The sequence below is a fragment of the Artibeus jamaicensis genome, unplaced genomic scaffold (assembly GCF_021234435.1).
Source record: "Artibeus jamaicensis isolate MK-2021 breed Jamaican fruit bat unplaced genomic scaffold, CSHL_Jam_final contig_511, whole genome shotgun sequence".
Classification (NCBI taxonomy): domain Eukaryota; kingdom Metazoa; phylum Chordata; class Mammalia; order Chiroptera; family Phyllostomidae; genus Artibeus; species Artibeus jamaicensis.
Genome location: NW_026521866.1, coordinates 3120572 through 3146071, shown reverse-complemented (window position 1 = coordinate 3146071; position 25500 = coordinate 3120572). Strand labels below are relative to the sequence as shown.

General features: G+C 39.2%; 1 protein-coding gene and 1 pseudogene across 3 annotated transcripts in view; both read right to left on the bottom strand.

Moving 5' to 3' along the window:
* Positions 1-25500, bottom strand: part of GNAL (G protein subunit alpha L) — a 163460-nt gene that overhangs the window by 34282 nt on the left and 103678 nt on the right. For all 3 annotated transcript variants that reach the window (XM_053668810.1, XM_037147977.2, XM_037147978.2), the window contains one exon: positions 7182-7279. In XM_053668810.1, the coding sequence (XP_053524785.1) occupies positions 7182-7279 (98 nt within the window). The remainder of the gene's footprint in view (positions 1-7181; positions 7280-25500) is intronic.
* Positions 19160-21797, bottom strand: LOC119051299 (glutamine--fructose-6-phosphate aminotransferase [isomerizing] 1-like; annotated as a pseudogene).

Here is a 25500-nt window from a genome sequence, read left to right as displayed (position 1 = left end):
CACAGCCAAGAACAGAGACTAAACTAGCTGTATGGGGACAGAGACTGAGCTGGATTAAACTTTGGCATTGACTGGACCGAACTGACAGTGCTGGGCCAAAGGCACAGACTCTCTGGACACTGGTACTTTCTCTGGGTGTGGGGAAGAGAATGCTGGACTTCTTCCACAGCAGAATGGAGCTGAGCCACCTGGTTGGTTGTGACTGAGACACTGAGCATCTGGAGGAAGTCCTTAGATACTGCTCCAATAAATCTTACCACTACACCTCATCCTCCCATGCGGTGGTCACCAAACTGCTTTTCTCACGACTCTGTAGAAGAACCCCATTTTCACTGGCAACAACAGCAAAGTGACTTTTTTTTTGTAGCAATTACTGCCTGCCTCAGGTATCTGGTATGAGGAATCTTTCATTCCTTCTTCACAGAAATCACATATAACACTCTAGATTCATATTAATATCAAGTAGAATAAGAAGCAATGGCATACCGTGCACATAAGTGTTTTCATGGGAACAAAACTGCTAGTTCTATTTGTGTTTAGATTTCCCTATGTTAATATAATGGAATAAAGCTTGTATTTCAGAGGTTGCTTTGATATCATGGATTCTAATTATTATGTGATCAAGGAAGTTTGGTGTGACAAGAAGAAAATTATTAAATGTCCTAAGTTAAATTAGAGTGGGCCAGAAGATGGAAGGGACAAAAAGGGACTAATCAGTTAAAAACTGTAGGCCAGCTAACAACACCACTCATATTCCAGAGTATATGTTGGAATTTCTGATTAACTTCTGGGTGGCTAAAAGAATAGCCAGGTGCCATGGAATCCCAGGAGCCTCCACTTCTTGTTTACACATGAACTTCCCAATATGCTGCCCACAGTTTATCCACATGAGCAAACACTTCTTCCTTGTCTACCCTGTGCCTATTCCAGCATCAGCTTCTCTCATATCCCTTGTCTACAGAAATGAAAATTCTTTCAGAATGTGTTGTATCTTTCTTCCCCCTATTTGGTATATAAAAAAACTCAACAACTCCAGGACAGTGGACATGCTTGCCTTTTCTACCTGGCTGTGTTGCTAGTGGTTTAGACTTCATGCTCCAGGACCTGGTATTTTTCCTTTTTTCTTCCCCTCTATCTTTTTTCTCTCTCAAATCAATCAATAAAAATAATATTAAAATACATCAAGAAAAAGACTTTCAGCCATGGAAGTTAAAATTTTTGTTTCACAGGTATAACAAAAACACATAATTCTAACTACTGACACATACATTATCTTATGAAAGGTTTTTCTTCCTTTATGAATGTTGTGGACCACTCTGCCTGGTTCTAGGAATTATAACTCTACCCCCTGTAGCTAAGGAGGAGTTGGTGACCTCTGGAATTCAAGCTGCAGAAGACAAAGCTCATCTCTGGTAGCAAACGCTGCCTCAGTTTTCTCCCTGCCCCCAAAGCATTGTCCGAAGTCCTTTATGAGTAAGACCCCTCAGAGGAGGGGCAACCTAGGCCAGACACGATCACTTGGGAGGCCATCATGGAAGAACTCGGTGGCAGGGGGGGAGGTGTGTGTGTGTGACAAAGAGGGAGCAATGTACTCTCACTGTTCCCCTCCCTCCGCCCCAGGCTTTGACATAGCCCAAGTCCCCATGTTCTCTGGGAGAAGCGCTTCCTGGCTCTAATCCCCTTAAGCCTGAAAACCTGATGGGGAGGGGTGCAGGTCCTTGCCTTGCTAGAGTGGATCATCCGGCGGGGTGGGAGGGATCTGGCATAACAAAGAATGCCTAAAAATCCTGTGAAACCTGCTCTGCTAAGAGTGTTTTCATCCATGTTAAGGGTCCAAGCAGGAAACCCTAAAAGTTCTTCAAATTCCCTTCCTGACAGACTCTGACTCAGACTAAGCCCTCAGATTTCTTTGAAATATTATCTATTGTTTGATCCTTGCCGCCCTGTATTCCTGTGTATTACGACCTAATAAAAGCCCTTGGAGAAAGGGGCTCAACGCCTTTGTCCTCTGGGAAACTGGCCACCTTTCCTCCCCAAGCAGATCATGTCTCAGTCATGTTTACTCTCATCTGTGGCACACGGGGGGACTTGTGAAGAAAGTTGCCCCCACATATGAATGTTTTTGATATAAAGTTATCAAAGGGAAAAAACTCTCAGCAAAGCAAAAACAAATAAAAATATACCTGAACATAATCAAAGCCTTACATGACAAACCCATAGCTAACAACATAGAGTACTCAACAGGGAAAAGCTAAAAGAATTTTCCTTAAGATCTGGAACAAGACAGGAATGTTCACTTTCACTTTTTATTCAATACAGTATTGGAAGTCCTAGCCACAGCAATCAGGCAAGAAAAAGAAATAAAAGGCATCCAAATTAGAAAGGAAGAAGCAACACTGTCATTATTTGCAGATAACAGAATACTATATAGAGAGAACCCTAAAAATTCCACTGCAAAAGTACTAGAACTGATGAGTGAATTCAGTAAAGTAGCAGGATGCAAAATTAATATTCAGAAATTGGTTGTATTTTTATATACCAATAGTGAGTTATCAGAAAGAAAAATTAAGAAAACAATCATATTTACAATAGCATAAAAAAATACCTAGGAATAAACTTAACCATGGCAGTAAAAGACCTGTGCTCAGAAAATTATAAGATATTGAAGAGAGAAATTGAAGATACAGATAAGTGAAAGTGTATATATTTTGCTCATGCATAGGAAAAATTAATATCACTAAAATGTTCACACTACCCCAACAATCTATTGGTTCAATGAAATCCCTATTAAGATACCAATGGTGTTTTTTTACAGAATTAGAACAAATAATCCAAAAATTTATATGGGGGGCCACAAAGACCCCAACTAGCTACAGCAATATTCAGAAAGAACAAAGTTAGAGGTATCACACTACCTGATATTTAACTATACTAAAAGGTTATAGTAATTAAAACAGCATAGTCCTGGCATAAAAACAGATATGTAAATTTCACAGCCCAGTAATAAACCCACATTTATATGGTCAATTAATATTTGACAAAAAATGCAAGAACATACAATGGGGCAAGAACAGTCTATTCAATAAATGGTGCTGGGAAAAATGGACAGGTACATGTAAAAATATACAATATACAAGAATAAACTCAAAGTGGATTAAAGACTTAAATGTTAGACTCAAAACCATAAAACTCCTAAAAGAAAACATAGGCAGTAAAATCTCAGACATTTCTTCTAGGAATATATATATTTTGATATATCTCCTTGGGCAAGGGAAATAAAAAATAAACAAATGCTTATAAACAAATGCAAACTAAAAATTCCAAAAATTTTTAGTTTGATATAGTAAAGGAAAGGAAACCATTAACAAAGTGAAACGATGACTCACTGAATGGGAGAAGATATTCACTAATGATACATATGATAAGGGGTTAATATACAAAATTTATAAAGAACTCATACAGCTATGCAATGGAATATTTCTAAGCCATAAAAAAGAATAAAATAATCATATGTGACAACGTGGATGGAGCTAGAGGGTATTATGCTAAATGAAATAAGTCAGGCAGAGAAAGGTTAAGTACCATATGATTTTATTTATATGTAGAATCTAAAGAACAAAATAAACAAACAAAATAGAAACAGAATCATGGATGCAGAAACACACTGATGGTTGCTAGATGGGAGAAGGCATGGAGAACTGCTTGAAAAAGATGAAGAAATCAAGAAATACTAATTAATAGTTACAGAATAGTCATGGGATGTAAAGTATGGCATAAGCAATATAATCAATAATATTGTAATAACTATGTATGGTGCCAGGTGGGTACTTGAATTATCAGGGAGATCGTCTCATAAATTATATAATTATCTGACCACTATGCTCTATACCTGAAACTAATATAAAACAATATTGAATGTCAACTGTAATTGAAAAATGAAATTAAAAAAATTATCAAAGGGCAGCTTCATTACTCCCTAAATCCTACTTTAAAAGCAATTAATTATATTTCTTAATATTGTGACCACATTCTCACTGTGTATTGGGAGGACAGAAGTATACTACAATGTATTTACAATTGTGTTTAGTTTTTTCTGAGACAGTAGTAAAATATTCTTTTCTAAAGAAGGCCATGCAGTAGCAGGTATCAGTACTTCATTTCTTTTTATGGATGAATAATATTCCATTGTATGGACAGATCACATTTTGTTTCTCCATTATCATATGATAAACATTTGCATTATTTCTACTTTCTGGCTATTTTGAATAATGCTGCTATGAACAAGTATTGTGCCTTTACCCGAGCTTTACAGAAAAATTAATTTAAATTTGTATATATGAGAATGGTGAACTATGAATGGTAAAGAAAACAGACAAAGAAGTTATAATATAAAAGTCCATTCTTTTAACAAGTAGTTTTTGAACACCTACAGCTAGGCATATTTCCAGGCACAATGGTGAACAACAATTCCATGTGAGCAGTCAACAATGGCACATTAACTCATCCATAATGAATTTTAAAAATCTTCACTAGACTTAGTTATTCATTGAAGAAGAATTTAAGGAGATGTTATTCTGTAGGTACTGAATGAAGATCAACTCAATCCTAGGAAATGAATTCTTATAAGATTCTCTGTCATTATAAGTTAATTATATTGTAATCAGTCTGGGGAAAATTGTAAACAAACCAAAGTTACCACTAATTTTCATAATGATTTTTTGAGATTTTAAGATATATTTTCAGTATGGGAATTATATTTTAAATGAATATTTTTTCTCTTCCTTTTCTTGTCTACCTTTTTCTCTTTTGAAATAGTTTTAAAAAGATAAAGTAAAAATATGCAAAACCTGAAGTTTTAAAGGTCTTATTCTGAATACTTTCAGCAGTGTTCCTATATTGTCATCGCACTCAGCTGAAGCACATGGATGAGACCGAATTTATTTCATAGTGTAAGGAGTACTGAAGGGGACCAAAGTTTTTCCACTATAAGCTGCCTTCCATGAAGATGATTTTAAGCTTGTTATTAAGACACAAAAGACTCAGAAGAATCTATGCACCTCTCCCCTTTCCAGCCCAAGAGATTCAGATGGGAAAACCTGCTTCAGGAACCATAGCATAACTGTTAGACAAGAAGACTCCAAGCAGGAGCCTGTCCATTATATCTCCCCAATCCATGACTCCCTGCTCTGCTTTCATACTTTGTCCACAGTATCACATATGCCCACTTTTGCCTCAGTGTCTTCGGAATTTTCATGCTTTGTGAATTTCCCATGTTCACAGATTAGAATTTTGATTTTTTTAAAAGATTTTATTTATTTATCTTTAGAGGGGAAGGGAAGGAGAGAGGGAGAGAAACATCAATGTATGGTTGCCTTTTGTGCGCCCCCTGCTGGGAAATGGCCTGCAGGGAACCGGCCTGCAACCCAGGCATGTGCCCTGACTGGGAATCGAACTGGGATTGTCTGGTTCGGAGGCCCACACTCAATCCACTGAGCTACACCAGCCAGGGCTAAGAATTTTGATTTTCTACTGTTAATCTGTCTCTTTTTATTTGATTACAAGCCCAGCTAAAAGAACCTGGAAGGTGGGAGGAAAAGTATTTTTCTTTAGTTCCCATGTATTTACTTCTATCCAGCAATCATTAAACACTTTTAAATAGAGTCTCTGTTTCTCTGTGGTTTTTTACCCTTTTCGTATTAAATAGAAAGCCTGTGAAATTAGGTAGATTCAAATGATCAGCAGTCTCCAAATTAATGTCACTGAGGTGTCCAAGTTAAAATTTACAAGCCAGTTGCAAAAGGGAGCCTCAATTAAAATTCATTTAAAGTGCTTAAGTAGCCCTGGCTGGTGAGGTTTAGTGGATTGAATGCCTGCCTGTGAACCACAGAGTTGCAGGCTCCATTCCCAGTCAGGGCACATGCCTGTAGGCAAGGTTGCCAGTAGGGGGCGTGTGAGAGGCAACCACACATTGATGTTTCCCTCCCTTCATCTTTGTCTAAAAATACCCTGACCCAAGGTACCCCAGGAGGCGCTCTGCCTTCTGTTAATTCTTCATACAGTAGTCAGAGTGACCCTGACAACCTCATTCATGGAGCTGATGGGCATTCATTGCATTTGGAAGAAAATCTAAGTTCCTTGGCATGGCCTTCAACACTTGGGAGGGTCAGGCAGCGGCAACCTTGTTCACCAGTTTATGGCTACTCCTCAAACACCTATCTGCTTCCACAGTGGCTTCCTGTCATGCCTGGGACACACCCAGTGCCTCCTCCTTGGGCCCTTGCCATTGGCCCCTCTCAGTGCCAGTCACAAGGTGATGTCTGATTGCCTATGGATGAGAAAGGGCTGGGGATGGCCACACAACTGCTTTCTCCTTGAAATTGGTATTTACAGTATAGATCCATTAGTTCCAAATATTGTGAATTCTTTTATGCTTATGGAGTCTTTTCTATGTGTATAAATTTTTAGAATTTATGAACTGAAAATGTAAAAGTGCTGATTAATTGCTGCCCAAAGAGTCATATAAAACTAGTTAAATATTTTTGTTGTCAAAAGAGCAAATATTTCCAGAACTTCTTGATTAACATTTTCCTGGGGGAAAATTATTCTCTAATAGTTATAGAATGAATCTAAAATATCAATAAATAATCAGCCACCTTCAGCACTAAGGCCTTTTTTAAATTTCTTATTTCTCTTCATTACATTTTTCATAAAATATTTACTTATTATATTAAGTACCATCTACTTTCAAGGTCCTAATTTAATTCTGTGTATCACTTATTACTTTAAGTAAGAGCTGGGACTTGATTGCAGTTTTTGATATTATTTTAATTTGGGGTCCCTGCTACAAAATTAAAATAGAATAATAAATATTTAGTTACATTATAATTTACAGTATGCCTATGACACTGTATAAGCAAAAAAGAATAGAACTGAAAACAATGATCAGGATGAAATGAATACAACAGGCTTCTGATTCTTCCCTGAAACAGTGATTCCTATTGGATTTTCAATTTTCCATCTACTAAACATGCTTCATTTTAAAAGTTGATTTCTGTAGTGAGATGGTAATTATTTGTTCCTTGCATTCAAGAGATGTCAGTAACCCTGGGAGAGTAGCACCAGCGTGCGTGCATTCAGTCCTATATTCAAAGAGGCCTGGGCCTGGCCCAGAGCAGACTTACTATTGTGCGCAGTCGATCAGCTGGTATTCATTTGACCTCTCAAAGCATGCTTTCACGCCTTCATCATCCCAAAGTTTCTTCACATGATCAAAGAATTCCTAAAATTTGAAAATGTTATAAATAAGAAAATGCAGGTGTTATAAACCTTCAAAAAATTAAAAGTAAAAAGAAACTGCCCTTCGAAGTTTACAGGTAGCACATGTATTATTTTCTTTGTGGAAGTCTATTTTACACATGGTAAAATACACATCTTGCATTCTGTGTAATGTAAAATGGATGCATATGTGTTATCATCATGAAAATTAAGCTGTCAATCATCTTCATCATTTCAGAAAGTTCCCCAAAATAAAACTGCAAGATAGAAGTTAAGGACATTCATCAACCAGAAGTACAACTAAATAACAATTTTAAAGTTTTTATTATTCAATACTTTTAACTAGTGGAACTGCCACTTCAGCAATGAAAAAAATGCCTATTTTATTGGTAAGTTCTGTTTTAGCTGCTTTAAATTTTCTATGTAAGCCATGATTATGAATAAACATAGTTGAACAGGTAGGTTAAAATTTCCCCAGAAGCACTAGGCAGTTAAGAATGAGACCTTTAAAATCACACTCTTTATGGATAGTAATTTATTTGTTTTTGGCACTAAAGAATAAAAAAACTATGAGTTAAGTGTGAACTATGATTGTTGGTTCATTCAATTCTGTGCAAGCACAGTACTTAGTTTCGTCCATTATAATAAGGAGCATACTTGAAGCAAAAACTTTCCTTATTGAAAAGTAAAAGGTGGCTTTAGACTTCCGCCAAGATGGAGACGTAGGTGGAGGAACCACCTTGCCTCTGTGCACAACCAAATCTAAGAACAACTATTTTTAACAGCAGTCACAACCAAGCCACAGGTAAAATCGACAATACGGAGTCCAAAGGACAACTAGATACTCAGCTGGACCGGAATGAGGAGCGAAGCCAGCAGTGGAACAGGTTAGCAAGAAAAAATTCCCGGGTGGTGCGCGGTGAGTGTGCAAGCAGCCGAAAGCGCTGATCGAGAGCGAGCTAGCTACGGGAGCGCACAGGGAAGAGGCGCGGCGGGCTGTCTGCAGTCGGTCGCGCACCTGCAGGTTGGTCGCGCACCTGCGTGCGGAGAAACCAGTGAGAAGGGAAGCCTGCTCGGGGCAGCAGGCTCGCACAATTCCGATTGGATAAACAAGCCCTGGGCGAGTGGTGTGACTGGACGGGCTGGGCTAGCGGAGAGGACCACCATTGCTCCCTCTCTGACCACGCCCCCACACACAGCATCACAAACCAGCGACCTGGGTCTCCCCATCCTGGTAAACAACTAAGGCTTCGCTCTGCTTACTTAACAGCACGAATAGACCAAAAATGGCTCTAGGACAACTTAGAGCCCCAGAACCGATAGATCTAAGCGATGAAGAAATAGCCAGTCTTTCAGATGCACAGTTCAAAACACTGGTTATCAGGATCCTTACAGAACTGGTTGATTTTAGTCACAAATTAGAGAAACATATGGAAGCTAAACTAATTGAAATGAAGGGAAATACACAGGAAACCAATAGCAATGGAAAGAAAATTGGGACTCAAACCAAGGGAGTGGACCAGAAGGAAGCAAAAAATGATCAAACAGAAAAAGAATGAAGAAATAAGAATTCAGAAAAATGAAGAGAAGCTTAGGAACCTCCAGGACATCTTTAAACGTTCCAACATCCGAATTATAGGGGTACCAGAAGGGGGAAAGGCACAGCCACCAGTGGAAAACTTATTTGAACAAATAATAAAGGAGAATTTCCCCAATTTGGCAAAGGAAATAGACTTCCAAGAAATCCAGGAAGCTCAGAGAGTCCCAAAGAAGTTGGACCCAAGAAGGAACACACCAAGGCACATCATAATTACATTAGCCAAGATTAAAATGAAGGAGAGAATCCTACAAGCAGCAAGAGATAAGGGGACAGTCACCTACAAAGGAGTTCCCATCAGACTGTCAGCTGATTTCTCAAAAGAGACCTTACAGGCAAGAAGGGGCTGGAAAGAGGTATTTTCCAAGTCATGAAAACCAAAGATCTACAACCAAGATTGCTCTACCCAGCAAAGTTTTCATTTAGAATGGAAGGACAGATAAAGTGCTTCTCAGATAAGACCAAATTCAAGGAGTTCATCATCACCAAGCCCTTATTATATGAAATGTTAAAGGGACTTACCTAAAAAAAAGAAGATAAAAAAGATGAATGGTGAAAGGACAGCAAACTCACAGTTATTAAGAACCACACCTAAAACAAAAGCAAACTAAGAGGACAGCTAGATCAGGAGCAGAACCATAGAAATGAAGATCTCAAGGAGGGTTAGCAACAGGGGAGTGGGAGGAGGGGAAGGGGGGAGAAGGTACAGAAAATAAGTAGCATAGACAGTAGATAGAAAATAGGGGGAGGGTAAGAATAACAGGGGAAATACAGAATCTAAAAAATTTGAGACACGTGTTCATGAACTAAAGGGGGAAATGGTGGTGGAGGGGTATGCAGGGTGGAGGGGAATGGAGGGGGGAATAGAGCAAATGTAATGGCATAATCAATAAAACAAGTTAAAAAAAATGACAATGTTGACTATTAAAAAAAAAAGGTGGCTTTAGGAATTCATATTGCCAAAATTACCCAAACTAACTTAATACTGTTATGAAAGCAAATTCCTATATATTAGTTAATTTTTCATAAGTATAAATTTCCATAAAACACTTTGTTACAATATTTACAGCTCTTTCCACATCAGTCATTTGTCCCTCATGGCAACCCCAGAAGCACCCATTCAGTCTTTGCACGGAAGTGTCTGGGGTTACTTGGCCAGAAAGCAGCTGAGGTCTCTCTCTCTTTTTTTTTGGTATATTTTATTGATTATGTTATTACAGTTGTATCATTTTTCTCCCCTTTATCACCCTCCACTCTGCAACCCCCTCCCATCATTATTGCCCCCCTCCTTAGTTCATGTCCATGGGTCATACATATAAGTTCATTGGCTTCTCCATTTTTCATACTATCCTTAACTTCCCCCTGTCTATTTTGTACCTACCATTTATGCTTCTAATTCCCTGTACCTTTTCCCCCTGTCTCTCCCATCCCCATTGATAATCCTCCATGTGATCTCCATTTCTGTGATTCTGTTCCTGTTCTAGTTGTTTGCTTAGGTTTTCTTTTTTGTTGTTGTTCAGTTGTTGATAGTTGTGGGTTTGTTGTCATTCTACTGTTCATGTTTTTTTTTATCTTCTTTTTCTTAGATAAGTCCTGTTAGCGTTTCATATAATAAGGGCTTGGTGATGGTGAACTCCTTCAACTTGACCTTATCTGGGAAGCACTTGATCTGCCCTTCCATTCTAAATGATAGCTTTGCTGGATTGAGTAATCTTGGATGAAGGCCCTTGTCTTTCATGACTTGAAATACTTCTTTCCAGCCCCTTCTTGCCTGTAAGGTTTCTTTTAAGATATGAGCTGATAGTCTTATGGGAACCCCTTTGTAGGTAACTGTCTCCTTTTCTCTTGCTGCTTTTAAAATTCTCTACTTATCTTTAATCTTGGGTAATATAATTATGATGTGTTTCAGTGTGCTTCTCCTTAGATCCAATTTCTTTGGGAATCTCTGAGCTCCCTGGACTTCCTAGAAGTCTATTTTCTTTATCATATTGGGGAAGTTTTCCTTCATTTCTTTTTTCAAGTAAGTTTTCAATTTCTTGCTCTTCCTCTTCTCCTTCTGGCACCCCTATGATTCAGATGTTGGAAGGTTTAAAGTTGTTCCAGAGGTTTCTAAGCCTCACCTTATTTTTTTTTGAATTCTTGTTTCTTAATTCTGTTTTGGTTGAATGTTTCTTTCTTCCTTCTGCTCCAAACTGTTGATCTGAGTCCTGGTTTCCTTCCCTTCACTGTTGATTCCCTGTATATCTTTACTTCACGTTGCATAGCATTCACTTTCTCCTCTATTGTGGGACCATATTCAACCAATTCTGTGAGCATCCTGGTCACTGGTGTTTTAAACTCTGTATCTGATAGGTTGGCTATCTACTCACTGCTTAGTTCTTTTTCTACATTTCTTTGTCTTGGCACACCTGTGACATTGTAAGGGGTGGAGCCTTAGATATTTGCTAGGGCTAGGTAACCCACCTTGCTGTGTTGTGGCATTGTATGTGGGGGAGAGGTCTGAGAGGGAATAATGCCACTAGCCTGCTTTTAGTCACTTCCCCACTACCAAGAAGCAAATTGGGCCCTTTTGTTGCTGGTTTCCGATTTGTGGTTTTGTGTATGTTCTAGGACTCCATGGATTTTCCCAATGAACTCTCCTGTGAGGCTAGGAGTCTCCCCTACTGCCACAACTCCTACAGGTTTTACAGCCAGAGGTTTTGAGGCTTTAGTTCCCTGGTGCTGGAACCCTGGGTTGCGAGGTCTTTCTCACTCCCCAGTTGTTTCTCCCAGCTTATTTGCACATGAATGTGGGACTACCTGGTCTGCCAGCTACCACCCTGTCAGTGCGTCCAGCAGCTGAGGTCTTTATGTTCCTTACAGCTGCCACGATTCCTAAGAGTCAGCATGGAGTCTTTGGAGGAAAAAAAAATTAAGAGTTGCTATTTTTCTTAGAGATTTACAATTCCATACAAAGGCATATCCAAGTATTGTGGGGACTGATGATTATACAATTTGGGGTACTCTTTGTAAAATGAAAAATATAATTAAGAATATAAATTAGATATAACACCTTGGAAGGAGGAGCAGGAGTGAGGGGCCCCAAGTTTAACCTTTATTATGTTCTAGTATGTCTAATTCTGACTTCCCAGAATTAGGAACAACCTTTAAAGTTATGCCATATGTCTCTGCATCTGTTGTCTGTCAGTCTGTCTGTTACCATTATCAACAAATCCAAACTGTCCACAGTTAACAATGAATGGACAATGTCCACATGAAGGAGAATAGCTGAACCCCTCAGTTTATATTAACTCCCTAGATTTTTGTTTCTTTTTGGAATCTCCCACTGCTACCTCATCAGCCTAGTGGAATTTGTAGGCTTCCTGAAAAATATTTCCTTCTAAGAGCCATGTGAAGACACATGCATGCACCCCATTGCAAGAGAATACTCCATTCCGTTACTCTTGAGATGGTCCTGGCAGAGAGTGATAACCCCCAAGTCATTCTGGTATTTGGAATTGAGCCCCATTTTTCTCTTCTACTGCAAAACTCCAGTGTAGTGGTCCCTTGAGTAAAGTTCCTGACTGTTTTTAGTATCAGAATTATTTTTTCTTTAACAGTGTGAGCTAAAGCCTTTGAGACAGAATTACAGATGAGTGCTTGGCCGAAATTCAAGACACATGGTTTCTGGGGTACATGTTGATAGGAGTAGTAAGGCAGGAATGTGGGCACTGTGATTTTATTTTATTTTTAAAAGATTTTATGATGTGAGAGAGAAACATTGATTGGTTGGTTGCCTCTCGCACATGCCCCAATCAGTGGAACCCACAACCCCAGGCATATGCCTTGACAGGGAACTGAACCAGTGACCTCTGCAGGTCGATGCCCAACTGACTGGGCCACCACACAGGTCAAGGCTGGGCACTGCGATTTTAAAACAGAAGCTTTGGACAATGCCAAGGAAACACCAAAGCAACAACAATCTCTCTTTAACTCCCATGTTGGTGAACAAAGATGTTGAACTAGAAGATAGCTGGGTCCCCAGGGTTCTCAGTGTCTGCTTTTTAATGGGGTTCAAAGCTTCATGGAAAATTCTAGGGCTGCTGCTACTGTTGCTTCTTCAATGTTTTATTAGGAAAAGCTTACAAAAGTAGAGAGGATGACTCCTCAGGCACTCATTTCTCAGCTTCCCTATTGATCAACACTCAGCCAATTTCCTTTTATCTGTATCTCATGCCCATTTCCCCACCTTTGTTATTTGGTAGCAAATCTCCTAAACAGCATCATTTTATTTCAACATTACTTTGAAAAAATAAAGGTTTTTGAAAATCACAGCCACCATGCCACTACCTCAACTAAAAATACACAAACAAGTAAAGAAGTAATTCTGTAAAATCATTAAGCCGGTGCAGCTTTTTTAGCTATAATTAAAAACTTGTCCAGAGCCAGGCTAGAATCCTCATACATTTGCCACAACAACTGGGAAATAAATATGAGGAATAATTTTAGTATGCCTCAATTAGTAGCTAAGATGAATAATACCCCCCAAAATAATTTGTGTTGTATGTGCATATGTCTGAATAAAAGTGATTCACAGTGAAATGTAATCTATTTTTGACATCTGAGAGTATATAGAAATTGAGAGTATAAAAAGGAAATTACTAAGTGACATTACTTATTTTTTTCTGTATTACTGAATATGATACTCATCTTGGATTATTCATACATTTATCAAATAAAATGCATGAACATTTGTGTTACTTTTATTCAAAAAAGTTTGAATTGTGTTATAGAAACTATAATGATATCAAATTTAAACCTACTTTTTAAAAAGCAAGGATTTAAATATTACAGCATAATTTAGATTTTTATTTATTTTTTATTAAATATATTTTATTGTTTATGCTATTACGGTTGTACCATTCCCCCCTTTATTCCCCTCTGCCCTGCACACCCCCTCCCACCCACATTCCTCCACTTTAGTTCATGTCCATGGGTTGTACATATCAGTTCTTTGGTTTCTACATTTCCTATACTATTCCTAACCACCACCTGTCTATTTTAGATTATGACATTACAGTTGTTCTATATCCCCCCTTCATTCCCCTCCACCCTGCACACCCCTTCCCCACCATTCCCCCCTTTAGTTTGTGACCACGTGTCTCAGGTTCTTTAGATTCTATATTTCCCCTACTATTCTTACCCTCCCCCTCTCTATTTTCTGTCTACGGTCTATTCTACTTATTTTCTGTACCTTCTCCCTCTTTCTCCTCCTCCCACTCCCCTGTTGCTAACCCTCCATGTGATCTCCATTTCTATGGTTCACTCCTGATCTAGTTGTCCTCTTAGTTTGCTTTTGTTTTAGGTGTGGTTGTTGATAACTGTGAGTTTACTGTCATTTCACTGTTCATCTTTTTTATCTTCTTTTTCTTAGGTAAGTCCCTTTAACATTTCATATAATAAGGGCTTGGTGATGATGAACTCCTTAAACTTGACCTTATGTGAGAAATGCTTTATCTGCCCTTCCATTCTAAATGAAAGCTTTGCTGGCGAGATCAATCTTCGATGTAGGTCCTTGTCTTTCACGACTTGGAATACTTCTTTCAAGCCCCTTCTTGCCTGTAAGGTCTCTTTTGAGAAATCAGCTGACAGTCTGATGGGAACTCCTTTGTAGGTGACTGTCCCCTCACCTCTTGCTGCTTCTAGAATTCTCTCCTTCATTTTAATCTTGAATAATGTAACTATGATGTACTCTGGTGTGTTTCTCCTTGGGTCCACCTTCTTTGGGACTCTCTGAGCTTCCTGGACTTCCTGGAAGTCTATTTCCTTTGCCAGATTGGGGAAGTTCTCCTTTATTATTGGTTTAAATGAGGTTTCCACGTGTGGCTGTTCCTCTTCCCCTTCTGGTACCCCTATAATTCAGATGTTGGAGCATTTAAAGATGCCCTGGAGGTTCCTTAGCCTCTCCTTATGTTTTTGATTACTTGTTTCTTCATATTTTTCTGTTTGGTCATTTTTTTTCTTCCTTCTGGTCTGCTCCCTTGACTTGAGTCCCGGTTTCCTTTCCATCACTATTGGTTTCCTGTGCATTTCCCTTCATTTCAATTAGTTTAGCCTGAACGTGTTCCTCTAATTTGTGGCTAAAACCAACCAGTTCTGTAAGCATCCTGATCACCAGTGTTTTGAACTGTGCATCCGAAAGTTTGGCTATTTCTTTGTTGCTTAGATTTATCAGCCCTGGGGCTCTGAGTTGTTCTTGAGCCACGTTTTGATCTGTTTGTGCCTGTTACATATGAGGAGAGGAGCCTTAGTTGTTTACCGGGGTGGGGCTACCCAGGTTGCTGGTTTGTGACGCTGTACGTGGGGGCGGGGTCAGAGAGGGAGCAATAGCGGTCCCCTCTGCTGCTTCCCGCCACTGGGGCCTGCTGGCTCTGTCTCACTGCTCACTCCTTTGCTGGTTTATCTGCATGCAAATGTGTGACCTCTGTCAGCCTGCCACCATGCACTGGGGCCTGTGCAGTCTGTCTCAATGCTTGCTCCTTTGCTGGTTTATCTGCACGCAAATGTGTGACCCAGTCAGCCAGCTGCCTGTGCCTTCACTAGGTCTGCCCGTTGCTACCCTACACCTGGGATTTGCCCTTGGCTGCCTGGGTTGGGGAATCTTTTTTGCCCGACCTGCTGCGCTGCTGGCTCTGCCCCTCTTACTGGTCCAGCTGAGTGGTTTGTTGTTGTTGTCAGATTTCGTATTGTTTAATTTTCTGTGGTTTGGCTACGTTTATTGTTGCTAAAACTTTGTTGTTTTTAGATTTGGTTGTGCGAGAAGGCAAAGTTTTTCCACCTATGCCTCCATCTTGGCAGAAGTCCCTAATTTGGATTTTTAAGTAAAAAAATTAAAAACACACATGCTGTCTATATCTCCTTTACATATAAAGCATGCCCAAAACTAACTTGGAATTTGCAGGTTACAAGTGTCTGGAGGTGTCTTGAAATTTGAGAAACAATTTTCTTCTTTTGCTTTTAAATTCTCCATAAACGCTCTAAAACTCAAATAAATGTATGTATGATAAGACACAGCAGAATAAAAATTGTTGCATGATATCTCTGCTAGTATCATACAATAAAATACCTTTTTACTTACACTGACACTTGAAGTATATTTTTTATTTTTGAAATAAGAATCAAAAGCATGTTTCTCATCTCTTGAAATGAATGTTGTCCAGTGGTTTGGAGTGAAAGCTCCCATAACACACACGGGGCTCAGCAGAGCTGCTTCCACTCAGTGCCTTGTCCTGAAGATGGTGGAAACTGTCACTGCACCAAGTATGAAAATGCTATTCCATAGGCTCATGGCATAACATTCTTTCTAGGACAACTTATGGATATTCTTCTAATTCTAGTGTCAGAAATCCTTTTTTGCATCTCTCAAGCAACTGCTTTCTATATTTTATTATTAGTTTTTAATCTTATGGTCCCTGTGACTTTTCTCCTGTACCTATTTACATCACTGGGTGGAGAAATCACACGTCAGGGTCATTTCTGGCATGGGTATAGGGCTGTGCATTATGCTCTGGGTACTAACTTCACTTCCATTTCCACATAACTTACTCTCCTGTTCCTAGCTGCATTCCCTTGTATTCTCTGAAATTGTTCTTTTCTGAATAAAGGTATTTTATTAACTTGTTTCACTACTTTGTCAGCAGTACTAAATCTTTTCCAGGACAAACTGAAGCATAAATAAATGTTTAACCTATCTTTTCATTGGAATACAGTGAAGAATACCCACTATTATAATCAAATGGACCTTAAAATAGGCAGTTTCAGGTCAGTAGCCATTTAACTGAATTTTCTAAAGCTCAAGTTTAGGTTTGATTCATTTAACATACACCTACTCCATTTTATCCCTTGGATAACAGAATGATCTAGTAGATTTCTGTTATTTTTCTTTTTCAGATATCAGATGGATATCAAGTTAAAAGTATGGGTGGGATCTGTCATGCCTAGTAACACTATGATTATGTTATTTATAATCTCTGTCCATCCTCAAATCTAATTTAATACAGTATGTCTACAATTTTATTTAGGAGCAGGTTTTGGAAATGTGCTAAAAAGAACCCCAAACCAACTAATTCAAAACCAGTAGCAGTCCCCACACCCACGTCTTTCCTAGCATGAAGCGTGACAGGAATCTCAACAAGAAGCGACAGGAAATAAGGTCACACCTGGCATTTACCCAGTGCCCACCACGTTCCAGGCACTGTTTTCTAAGGGTGTTAGATACATGCTGTCATTTATGTCTCAGACAAATCCCATTTTACAAAATGAAAATGATTAAGGATGTTTTCTATTTGCTCAAGCTTCCTTAACTAGGATGTGGACAAACCTGGATTCGGAAGCATGCTTTGAGGCCAGCTAGCTTCCTTATTCTCTGGTCCATGGCAGTTGCTTGTGTTGGGGAGACCAGTGGGGACAAATACAAATTTATAATGTACACAATCCTCCTCTGTTTTTTTCCCTTAGGACAGCCTAGATTAACTGTTCTTTGGATCAGTTAAAACACCTTTATGAGCCCTGACTAGCATGGCTCAGGTTCAATTCTGGGTCATGGCACATGCCTGGGTTGCGGGCCAGATCCCCTGGTTAGGGTGCATGCAAGAGGCAACTCATGGATGTTTCTCTCACACAACAGGTATTTCTCTTCCTCTCTTTCTCCTCCCTCTCCTCCCTCTCTTCTCTCTAAAAATGAATTTAAAAATCTTATACAAACAAACACACAACTTTATGGGGTATATTTTACATACCATAAAATTCACCCATTTACACAGTCATGCCACCATCAACACAACCAAGTTTTAGAGTACCTCCATCACCTCCTCACCTTTGTTGGAGCTACGCTCTGCTCCCACCCTTGGTCCTAGGCACTGTTAACTTACTTCTGTCTCCATAGTTTCTTCTATGTCATATAAATAAAGTGATACAGTCTTTTCTGTCTGGCTTTTTTCACTTTGCATAATATTTTGAAATTAATTTATATTGGAAGTTTGTTCTTTTTTTATAAATTTCACTTCATTTTATCATGTTTCATAGAGGTTGCAGTTTTTTACAAATTGAAGGTGATATACTCCACCAGCAAAAGGATTATGACTTGCTTTATTGCAATACTCGCTTTACTATGATGGGTTGGAACCAAACCTGCAATATCTCCCAGGTATGCCTGTACTAAATTTGATGCAATCCTTCATTAATTTCACTGCAAAACATATAGCTTTTCCTAAGCCTTGCCCACCAACAGAATCAAATGATTAGTCAAAAGACTTGCAAATCTTCCAAACTGGCATGAAGGTACTAGTTTTATACAAGGCAGTGAAGGGGAAGTTAAAATTAACTACAGGAAATTCTTTTTTGGGACAAAGTTGAAGAGAATTCTGAATATATCAATATTGATTTAATTTGAGGCATTTGATGGCAACTCAGTGGGAATTTCAAAGAAAAAGATAAAACATGTCATTCAGCAGTGGTTAAAAAACTACAGATACAAGGAAATAAAAACCACTTTTAGGAGATGAAAAAATGTAGCTGGATATTCAATGTATATATATATTCCAACTGCGAATTTAAAATCATATTGTCAGTTGTCCAAAGCAGCTTGATTTAAAGTATATAGTATGAAATTGTACAAATATTTTCTGTTAAGGGCTGAAAAAAAACCAGTGCACTATTATACTATTTAGCTTCCTAAACTACCTTTACCTACAGACAACAAGCAACAAGTTTGAGAGACTAAGGTCAACCTGCCTTAGGTGGAAATCCCATCAAGAAAAGCTTCAGTTTTAAAGTACACAACTTTTAAAGTAAACTATAGTATCTTCTCTTTATATATAACTTAGAAAAACCTTAATTAAGTGACCAAGTACATTGCTACTGGCTTTAGATCTTCCACAAAATGCACTACCCTTTTATTGGTCTGAATGAATAGAAGCATGATAAAACAAATGCCACTTACTTTTAAAACACACAGTCCTCTCAGATGGGAGTGGAAGGTACAAGAAATCCAACCCCTAACACCCCTTAAAGAAAACAAGAGCTAAATATATTTCTGATTTGAATATAGATTCTATTTTTCAAGCCCCTGAAATTACTGGAAGAATATGAGGTAATTTCACATAAATCACAAATTGAGTGGAAAAATTATAAGTGATATATAAAGAAGGATTTACTTGAAAAAAGACTTAAAGGAGTGATATTTTAAATCAGGATTTCAAATACAAAGATGTTTTATGTTGCTTAATCACCCAGACTTTCAGATGCTCCTTATTCTACAGTTACAGATTTGGCGAGGTTGGGGGAAGTCAGCATCATAGCCTCTAAGCCATCAATCATAAGGGCATCATGCGAAGAATGCCCTGCAAGCAGCCCACTGAGTGGGGCACCTGATTGTTCCTTTTGTATTCTTAACGGTCTCAGTACCTTCCTATCACAAATCACCACTGGGTGTCCCTGCCTATCAACCACCTGATAAACAGCATTCTGGCACTTGGCTCAAGTATGGTCTCACATGCTGATCATGATGACAGGCATCAACTTATCCACCAAAGCCAAGGGCCATGTCTGAATTCACCAGCGAGAATGCCTTCAGAGTGTGGGTGATTTCTTTGATGTTTAGTGTCCCTTCAAGACAAGCAGTGTAATGATAGCCACGTCCCATTATCAAGACTGACATCTGGTGATAAAGTTCTGTTGACAGTTTCTGAATTTCATCATCCATGCTTCCTGAATTAAATCGGGCAGCTGCTTCAATCCAAGCATGGTCTCTTGACATCTCTCCTGTATGGAGATCTTGTCATCACATATCATAAGGGCAAACATCACCAGAGATACAGACCAGCTGGTGTAAGCCTTTGTTCTGGCGATGCCAATCTCAGGCTAAGGACTAGTGTGAACTGCCCACAGTGTTTGTGGTCCCCACAGTCACAGCTCCTCTCTTAATACAGTACCAAAGACACATCAGGGTAAATTCTGTCTCACTTCGTTGACTAATGAAAAAGCAAAAATCATATTGAAAAACTGATGTTTCTATCCAGGGAATCACTGGATAGAAACTAACTTCACAGGCTACTCAGCCAGCATTTTGAGAACTGGTCGTGTTGCTACACCAGCATGATAGTTGTCCCACAAGCAATAAAAATCAGAAGCTGGCCCTGGCTGGTGTGGCTCAGTGGACTAAGTGCTGGTCTGTGAACTGAAAGGTCACAGGTTTGATTCCCTGCCAGAGCACATAACTAGGTAGCAGTCCAGATCCCCAGTAGGGGGGTGTGTGAGAGGCAACTGATGGATGTTTCTCTCTCTCTTCTCTCTTACTTCCCCTCTCTCTAAAAATAAAAAAAGAATAAAAAGCCAGCAGCTCTGGATCTCCTTCAAATGACCCAAATTCATAGTAGAGTCATCAAAGCTGACTCTTCCTCTCATGTTCACAATTGACTCTGGCTGCTCAAAAATTTTCTTCTGCATAAATGAACTGAAGTTGCCCTTCGTAATTTGCTGGAGTTCCATTTGGGGGGTTTGCAGAGCTCTCCCAGGGTGATTTCCCTGATTTTAGTTTAATACAATGGATAGAAAGATAGCCATTTACCACCTCAGTGACATAATCATCTTTAAGAAAGTTGATGTATTCCATGACAGCACTTGCATCAGAAGCAAAGTAATACCCCCAATGCTTTTTCTTCAACAGGGAAAAAGCAAGTTGTGCCGTTGGTTGGAGCACTAGGGGAATCTCTGCACATTGTCCAAGAGGGTGGCAGGGAGAGGTTCTCACCTTGAGCACACTGAAAGCTAGAATTATGAATGGATACGGCCCAGCCCTCTCCTGGAAAAGCCAGAAATATAAATGGGTAGGGCTGGAGGCTCTGAAGGCTAGAAAATGAATAGGTAGGGCCTTGAGCACAGGAAAACTAGAATGCTGAATGAATAGAGCCTGGAGCCAAAAGCTAGAAAGATAATTGGATTAGGAAAAAAGCCCTCCTTTCCCTATACCTATAAGAACCTTGGGCTTGAGCAGGGAGATGGAGATGGCGTTTGAGACGGGAGTTCAGCACTCTCCCAGGTTGTGGGGCACGTGAATAAACCTCTTTTCCTTTTGCACCAGCACTTGCCTCGTAAGTTTGGCTTTTTGTGGTAACAGGCCACCGAACCTCCATTTAAAAATTTTTTTTGTTCAGTAACAAGACTGAAGCTTGTTTCTTATTTTTACTTGTTCTATTGTATAGTGGAATTTGATGAACAGAGAGTTTATGTTCACTTTGTACAAAAATCAGTAGAGTGCTATCTCATCCTGTGTCAACTGCTTCACCAGGAAAATGAACACTTTGATTAAATATGAGTGCAAAAGTACCTCCCAATTGTTGGCTAGCTCTTTCCACCAAGGGGGTAGAACTGCTGTCTTGACTTTTCTGATTGCCATACATGTACTTAACAAATTTGGTGATTATCTTTGTTTATCTTTGAAGTCTGTTTCAACTTCGAAGTCATAGCCTTTGCTTTCCAAAGACTTTTTCGAGTTTTTGTGGTTGGTGATCATTCCACTGTGAATAACAATAAGTTCATTATTTTTATCATAGTGTTGAGGATGGCCATTGATTAGGACTGGGTTTGCCATGTGTTGCCCAATGGGTATGAGCTCTTCCAAGGTGTACATCAAATTTTATAAACAAATCCATATATCCTGTTGTTTGTGAACTTTTTCATCCAGTGCCTTTACTTTGCTTTTCTTTTTAATGAGCTGGATTTTGCAGGCACTGACTTCCCAGGCTTTTTCATTGCCTCCATCAGCTCTCACACCAGCAGAATCGTATATTTTGTATTCCAGTCTCTGAAGGCCTTTAACTAGGGCCTCTAAGATTTCTCCTCTTGTGCAAGGGACATGGTAGTTTAAGTCAGCAAATATACTGCACATGATGCAGAAGGCATGATCCACAAGGCAAGTGGTGAGCAGCCAGCCAGGCTGGGAGCAGACTTGAACCTGCAGGGCTATCCGAGGGCTTGGAGTCCAGTTTGTTCCTCTTTTAAAAAATTGCTGAGCTCTATTCTATTGTACAGATACTGCACAATTTGTTTATTCATTCACCAGTTGATGGACATTTGGGTTATTTCTAGTTTTTGACTATTATGAATAGTGCTGCAAGGAATATATGTATACCAGTCTTTGTATGGACTTTTATTTTCACTTTTCTTCCCAGGAGTGGAATTGCTGGGTTAAATGGTAGGTGAATATTTAACTTTAAAACTCTGCTATATTGTTTTCCAAAGTGGCTATTCTATTACATTGTCAAGGGTTCTAATTTTTCCACATCCTCACCAATACTTGGTTTTGTCAGTGTTATTAATTACTCTAATCACTAATTTATTCTAGTGGGTGTGTAGTTGACATCTCATTGCCCTAATGAAGGTGGACATCTCATGTGATTGTGGTCTACTTGCATAACTTCTTTTGAAGTGTCTTGTTAAATATTTTGCCCATTAAAAATGGGTTGTATATCTTCTTATTACTGAGTTTAATTATTTTTTTAATTTTAAAGTTACAAATGACATTCAATATCATTTCATGTTAGCTTCAGATGTATAGCATAGTGGCTAGATATTTATATAGTTTACACAGTAATCCTCTGAGTAAGTCTACTACATACCTGGCATCATACATACTTACAATATTACTGCCTATATTCCCTGTGCTGTACTTTATATTCCTGTTGAGTTTTATTTTTTATAAGACCCCAAAATTAATTAATTAATCAATTATTTTTATCCTTACCTGAGGACATTTTTTCATTGCTTTTAGAAAGAGAAGAAAGGAGAGAGCAATCGATGCAAGACAGAAGCATTGATTGGTTGCCTCCCTGGACTGGGAATTGAACCCACAGCCTCAGTTATGTATCCTGGCAGGGAATCAGACCTGCAATTTTTTTGGTTACGGTGATGACCCTCCAAACAATTGAGCCACACCAGCCAGGGAAACTAAGAGATTTCAAAAACTGGATTCAAGTCCTTTGTCGACTATAGATTTTTCAAATATTTTCTCCCAACTGTAGCTTGCATTTTAATTTTTTATATTTTATTGATTATGCCATTACAGTTGTCCCATTTTCCCCTTCATTCCCCTCCACCCTATACAACTCCTCCTACCCACATTCTTCCCCTTTAGCTCATGTCCATGTGTCATAAGTTCTTTGCTTCTTTATTTCCCATACTATTCTTGCCCTCCCCCTGTCTATTTTCTCCCCACTATCTATGCTACTTATTCTCTGTACCCGCTCCCCCACCTCCTCCTCCCATTCCTCTGTTGCTAACCCTCCATGTGATCTCCATTTCTGTGGCTCTGCTCCTGTTTTAGCTTGCTTTTTTTTTGAGGTGTGGTTGTTAATAACTGTGAGCTTGCTGTCCTTTCACCGTTCATCTTTTTTATCTTCTTTTTCTTAGATAAGTCCCTTTAACATTTCATATAATAAGGACTTGGTGATGATGAACTCCTTGAATTTGTTCTTATCTGGAAAGCACTTGATCTGCCCTTCTAAATGATAGCTTTGCTGCATAGAGCAATCTTGGATGTAAGTCCTTGCCTTTCATGACTTGGATACTTCTTTCCAGCCCCTTCTGGCCTGTAAGGTCTCTTTTGAGAAATCCGCTGACAGTCTGATGGGAACTCCTTTGTAGGTGACTGTCCCCTCACCTCTTGCTGCTTCTAGAATCCTCTCCTTCATTTTAATCTTGAATAATGTAACTATGATGTACTCTGGTGTGTTTCTCCTTGGGTCTGCCTTCTTTGGGACTCTTTGAGCTTCCTGGGCTTCCTGGAGGTCTATTTCCTTTGCCAGATTGGGGAAGTTCTCCTTTATTATTGGTTCCAATAAGGTTTCCACATGTGGCTGTTCCTCTTCCCCTTTTGGTACCCCTATAATTCAGATGTTGGAATGTTTAAAGATGTCCTGGAGGTTCCTAAGCCTCTCCTCATTTTTTTGAATTCTTGTTTCTTCATTCTTTTCTGTCTGGTTGCTTCTTTCTTCCTTCTGGTCCACTCCTTTGCTTTGAGTCCCAGTTTCCTTCCTATCACTATTGGTTCCCTGTGCATTTTCCTTCAATTTACTTATTGCAGCCTTCATTTTTTTTCATCTATTTTTTGACCAAAATCAACCAGTTCTCTGAGCATCTTGATCAGCAATGTTTTGAACTGTGCATCTGATAGGTTGGCTATCTCTTGGTTGCTTAAAAGTATTGGCTCTGGGGCTTTGATTTATACTTCTGTTTGAGCCATAAGTTTTTGGTCAGGTCACACCTGTTACATCTGAGTGGTGAAGCCTTAGGTGTTCATCAGGGTGGGGCAACCCAGTTGCTGGATTGTGACACTGTATGTGGGAGCAGAGTCAGATAGGGAACAATGGTGCTTGCTCTGCTCTCTCTCAGATTTCAGTCCTCTCTGCCACTTCCCACAAGCAAATTGGGCCCTTCTGATGCTGGTTCCCGGGTGGGTGGGCTTGTGTACATTCTAGGACCCTCTGGGTCTCTCCAGAGAATTCTCCTGTGAGGCTGGGAGTTTTTCCCGGCACCTCAAGCCCCACAGATGTTTTCAGTCGGTGCTTTTAGGCTTTATTTCCCGTTGCTTGGGCCCTGGGTTGCTCAGTTTGTCTTGCTGCCTGTTTTTTCGCCTGGTTTATCTGCGTGAGAATGTGTGACCGTGGTTAGCCAACTGCCTTGCTCGCTCTGCTCATTTCCTTCCTACATCCAAAGTCTGCTAGCCCTGCATCACCTGCACGCCCGGGTCTTCCAGCCACTGCCTTTCTGCCTAGACCCCTCTCCGCTGGCCACCGATTTCATCCCTCTTACCAGTCTGGATGAATGATTGTCGGACTTATGTACAGTTCAACTTTCTGTCTGTTCTGGTTGTGTTTTTGTTTCTAAATCTTCGTTGTCCTTAATTTTGGTTGTGCGAGGAGGCACAGTGTTTCTACCTATGCCTCCACCTTGGCCAGAAGTTGCATTTTAATTTTCTTAAGCATCTTTTGTTGAGGAAAGTTTGTAATTTTGCTGATATTCAATTAATCAATTTTTTCTTTTACCATTTATGCTTCTTGCATGTGTTCTTTCAGCTTCTTCCAAAAGTTTCATAGTTCTTACATTTAGGTCTAAGATCCATTTGAGTTAATTTTGGAGGATGTGTGAAGAAAACTTTGTTTCACATTTTTCCATAAGGCTATCTAAATTTCTCAGTATATTTACAGAAAAGACTATTTTTTCTCCATTGAATTACCTTAACACCATTGTTGAAAATGACAATACACATGTGTCTCTGTTCCTGGACCCTCAATTCTGTTCCACTGGTCTATATGTTTATTCTCGTGTCACAGTGTCATGATTATTGTAACTTTATAGTAAGTCTTACAATGAGTGATGTTAAGTCCTCCAACTTTGTTCTTTTCCAACTTCATTTTGGCTGTTCTAGGTCTTTTGAATTTACACATACATTTTGGAATTAGCTTGTTGATTTCTATTTAAAAAGTCTCTTGGTGTTTTGACTGAGATTGCATTGAATCTATAGGTCACTTTGGGGAGAATTTCCATCTTAACAAAAATGGAAAGCTTAAAAATGAGTTTCTAATCCATTAACA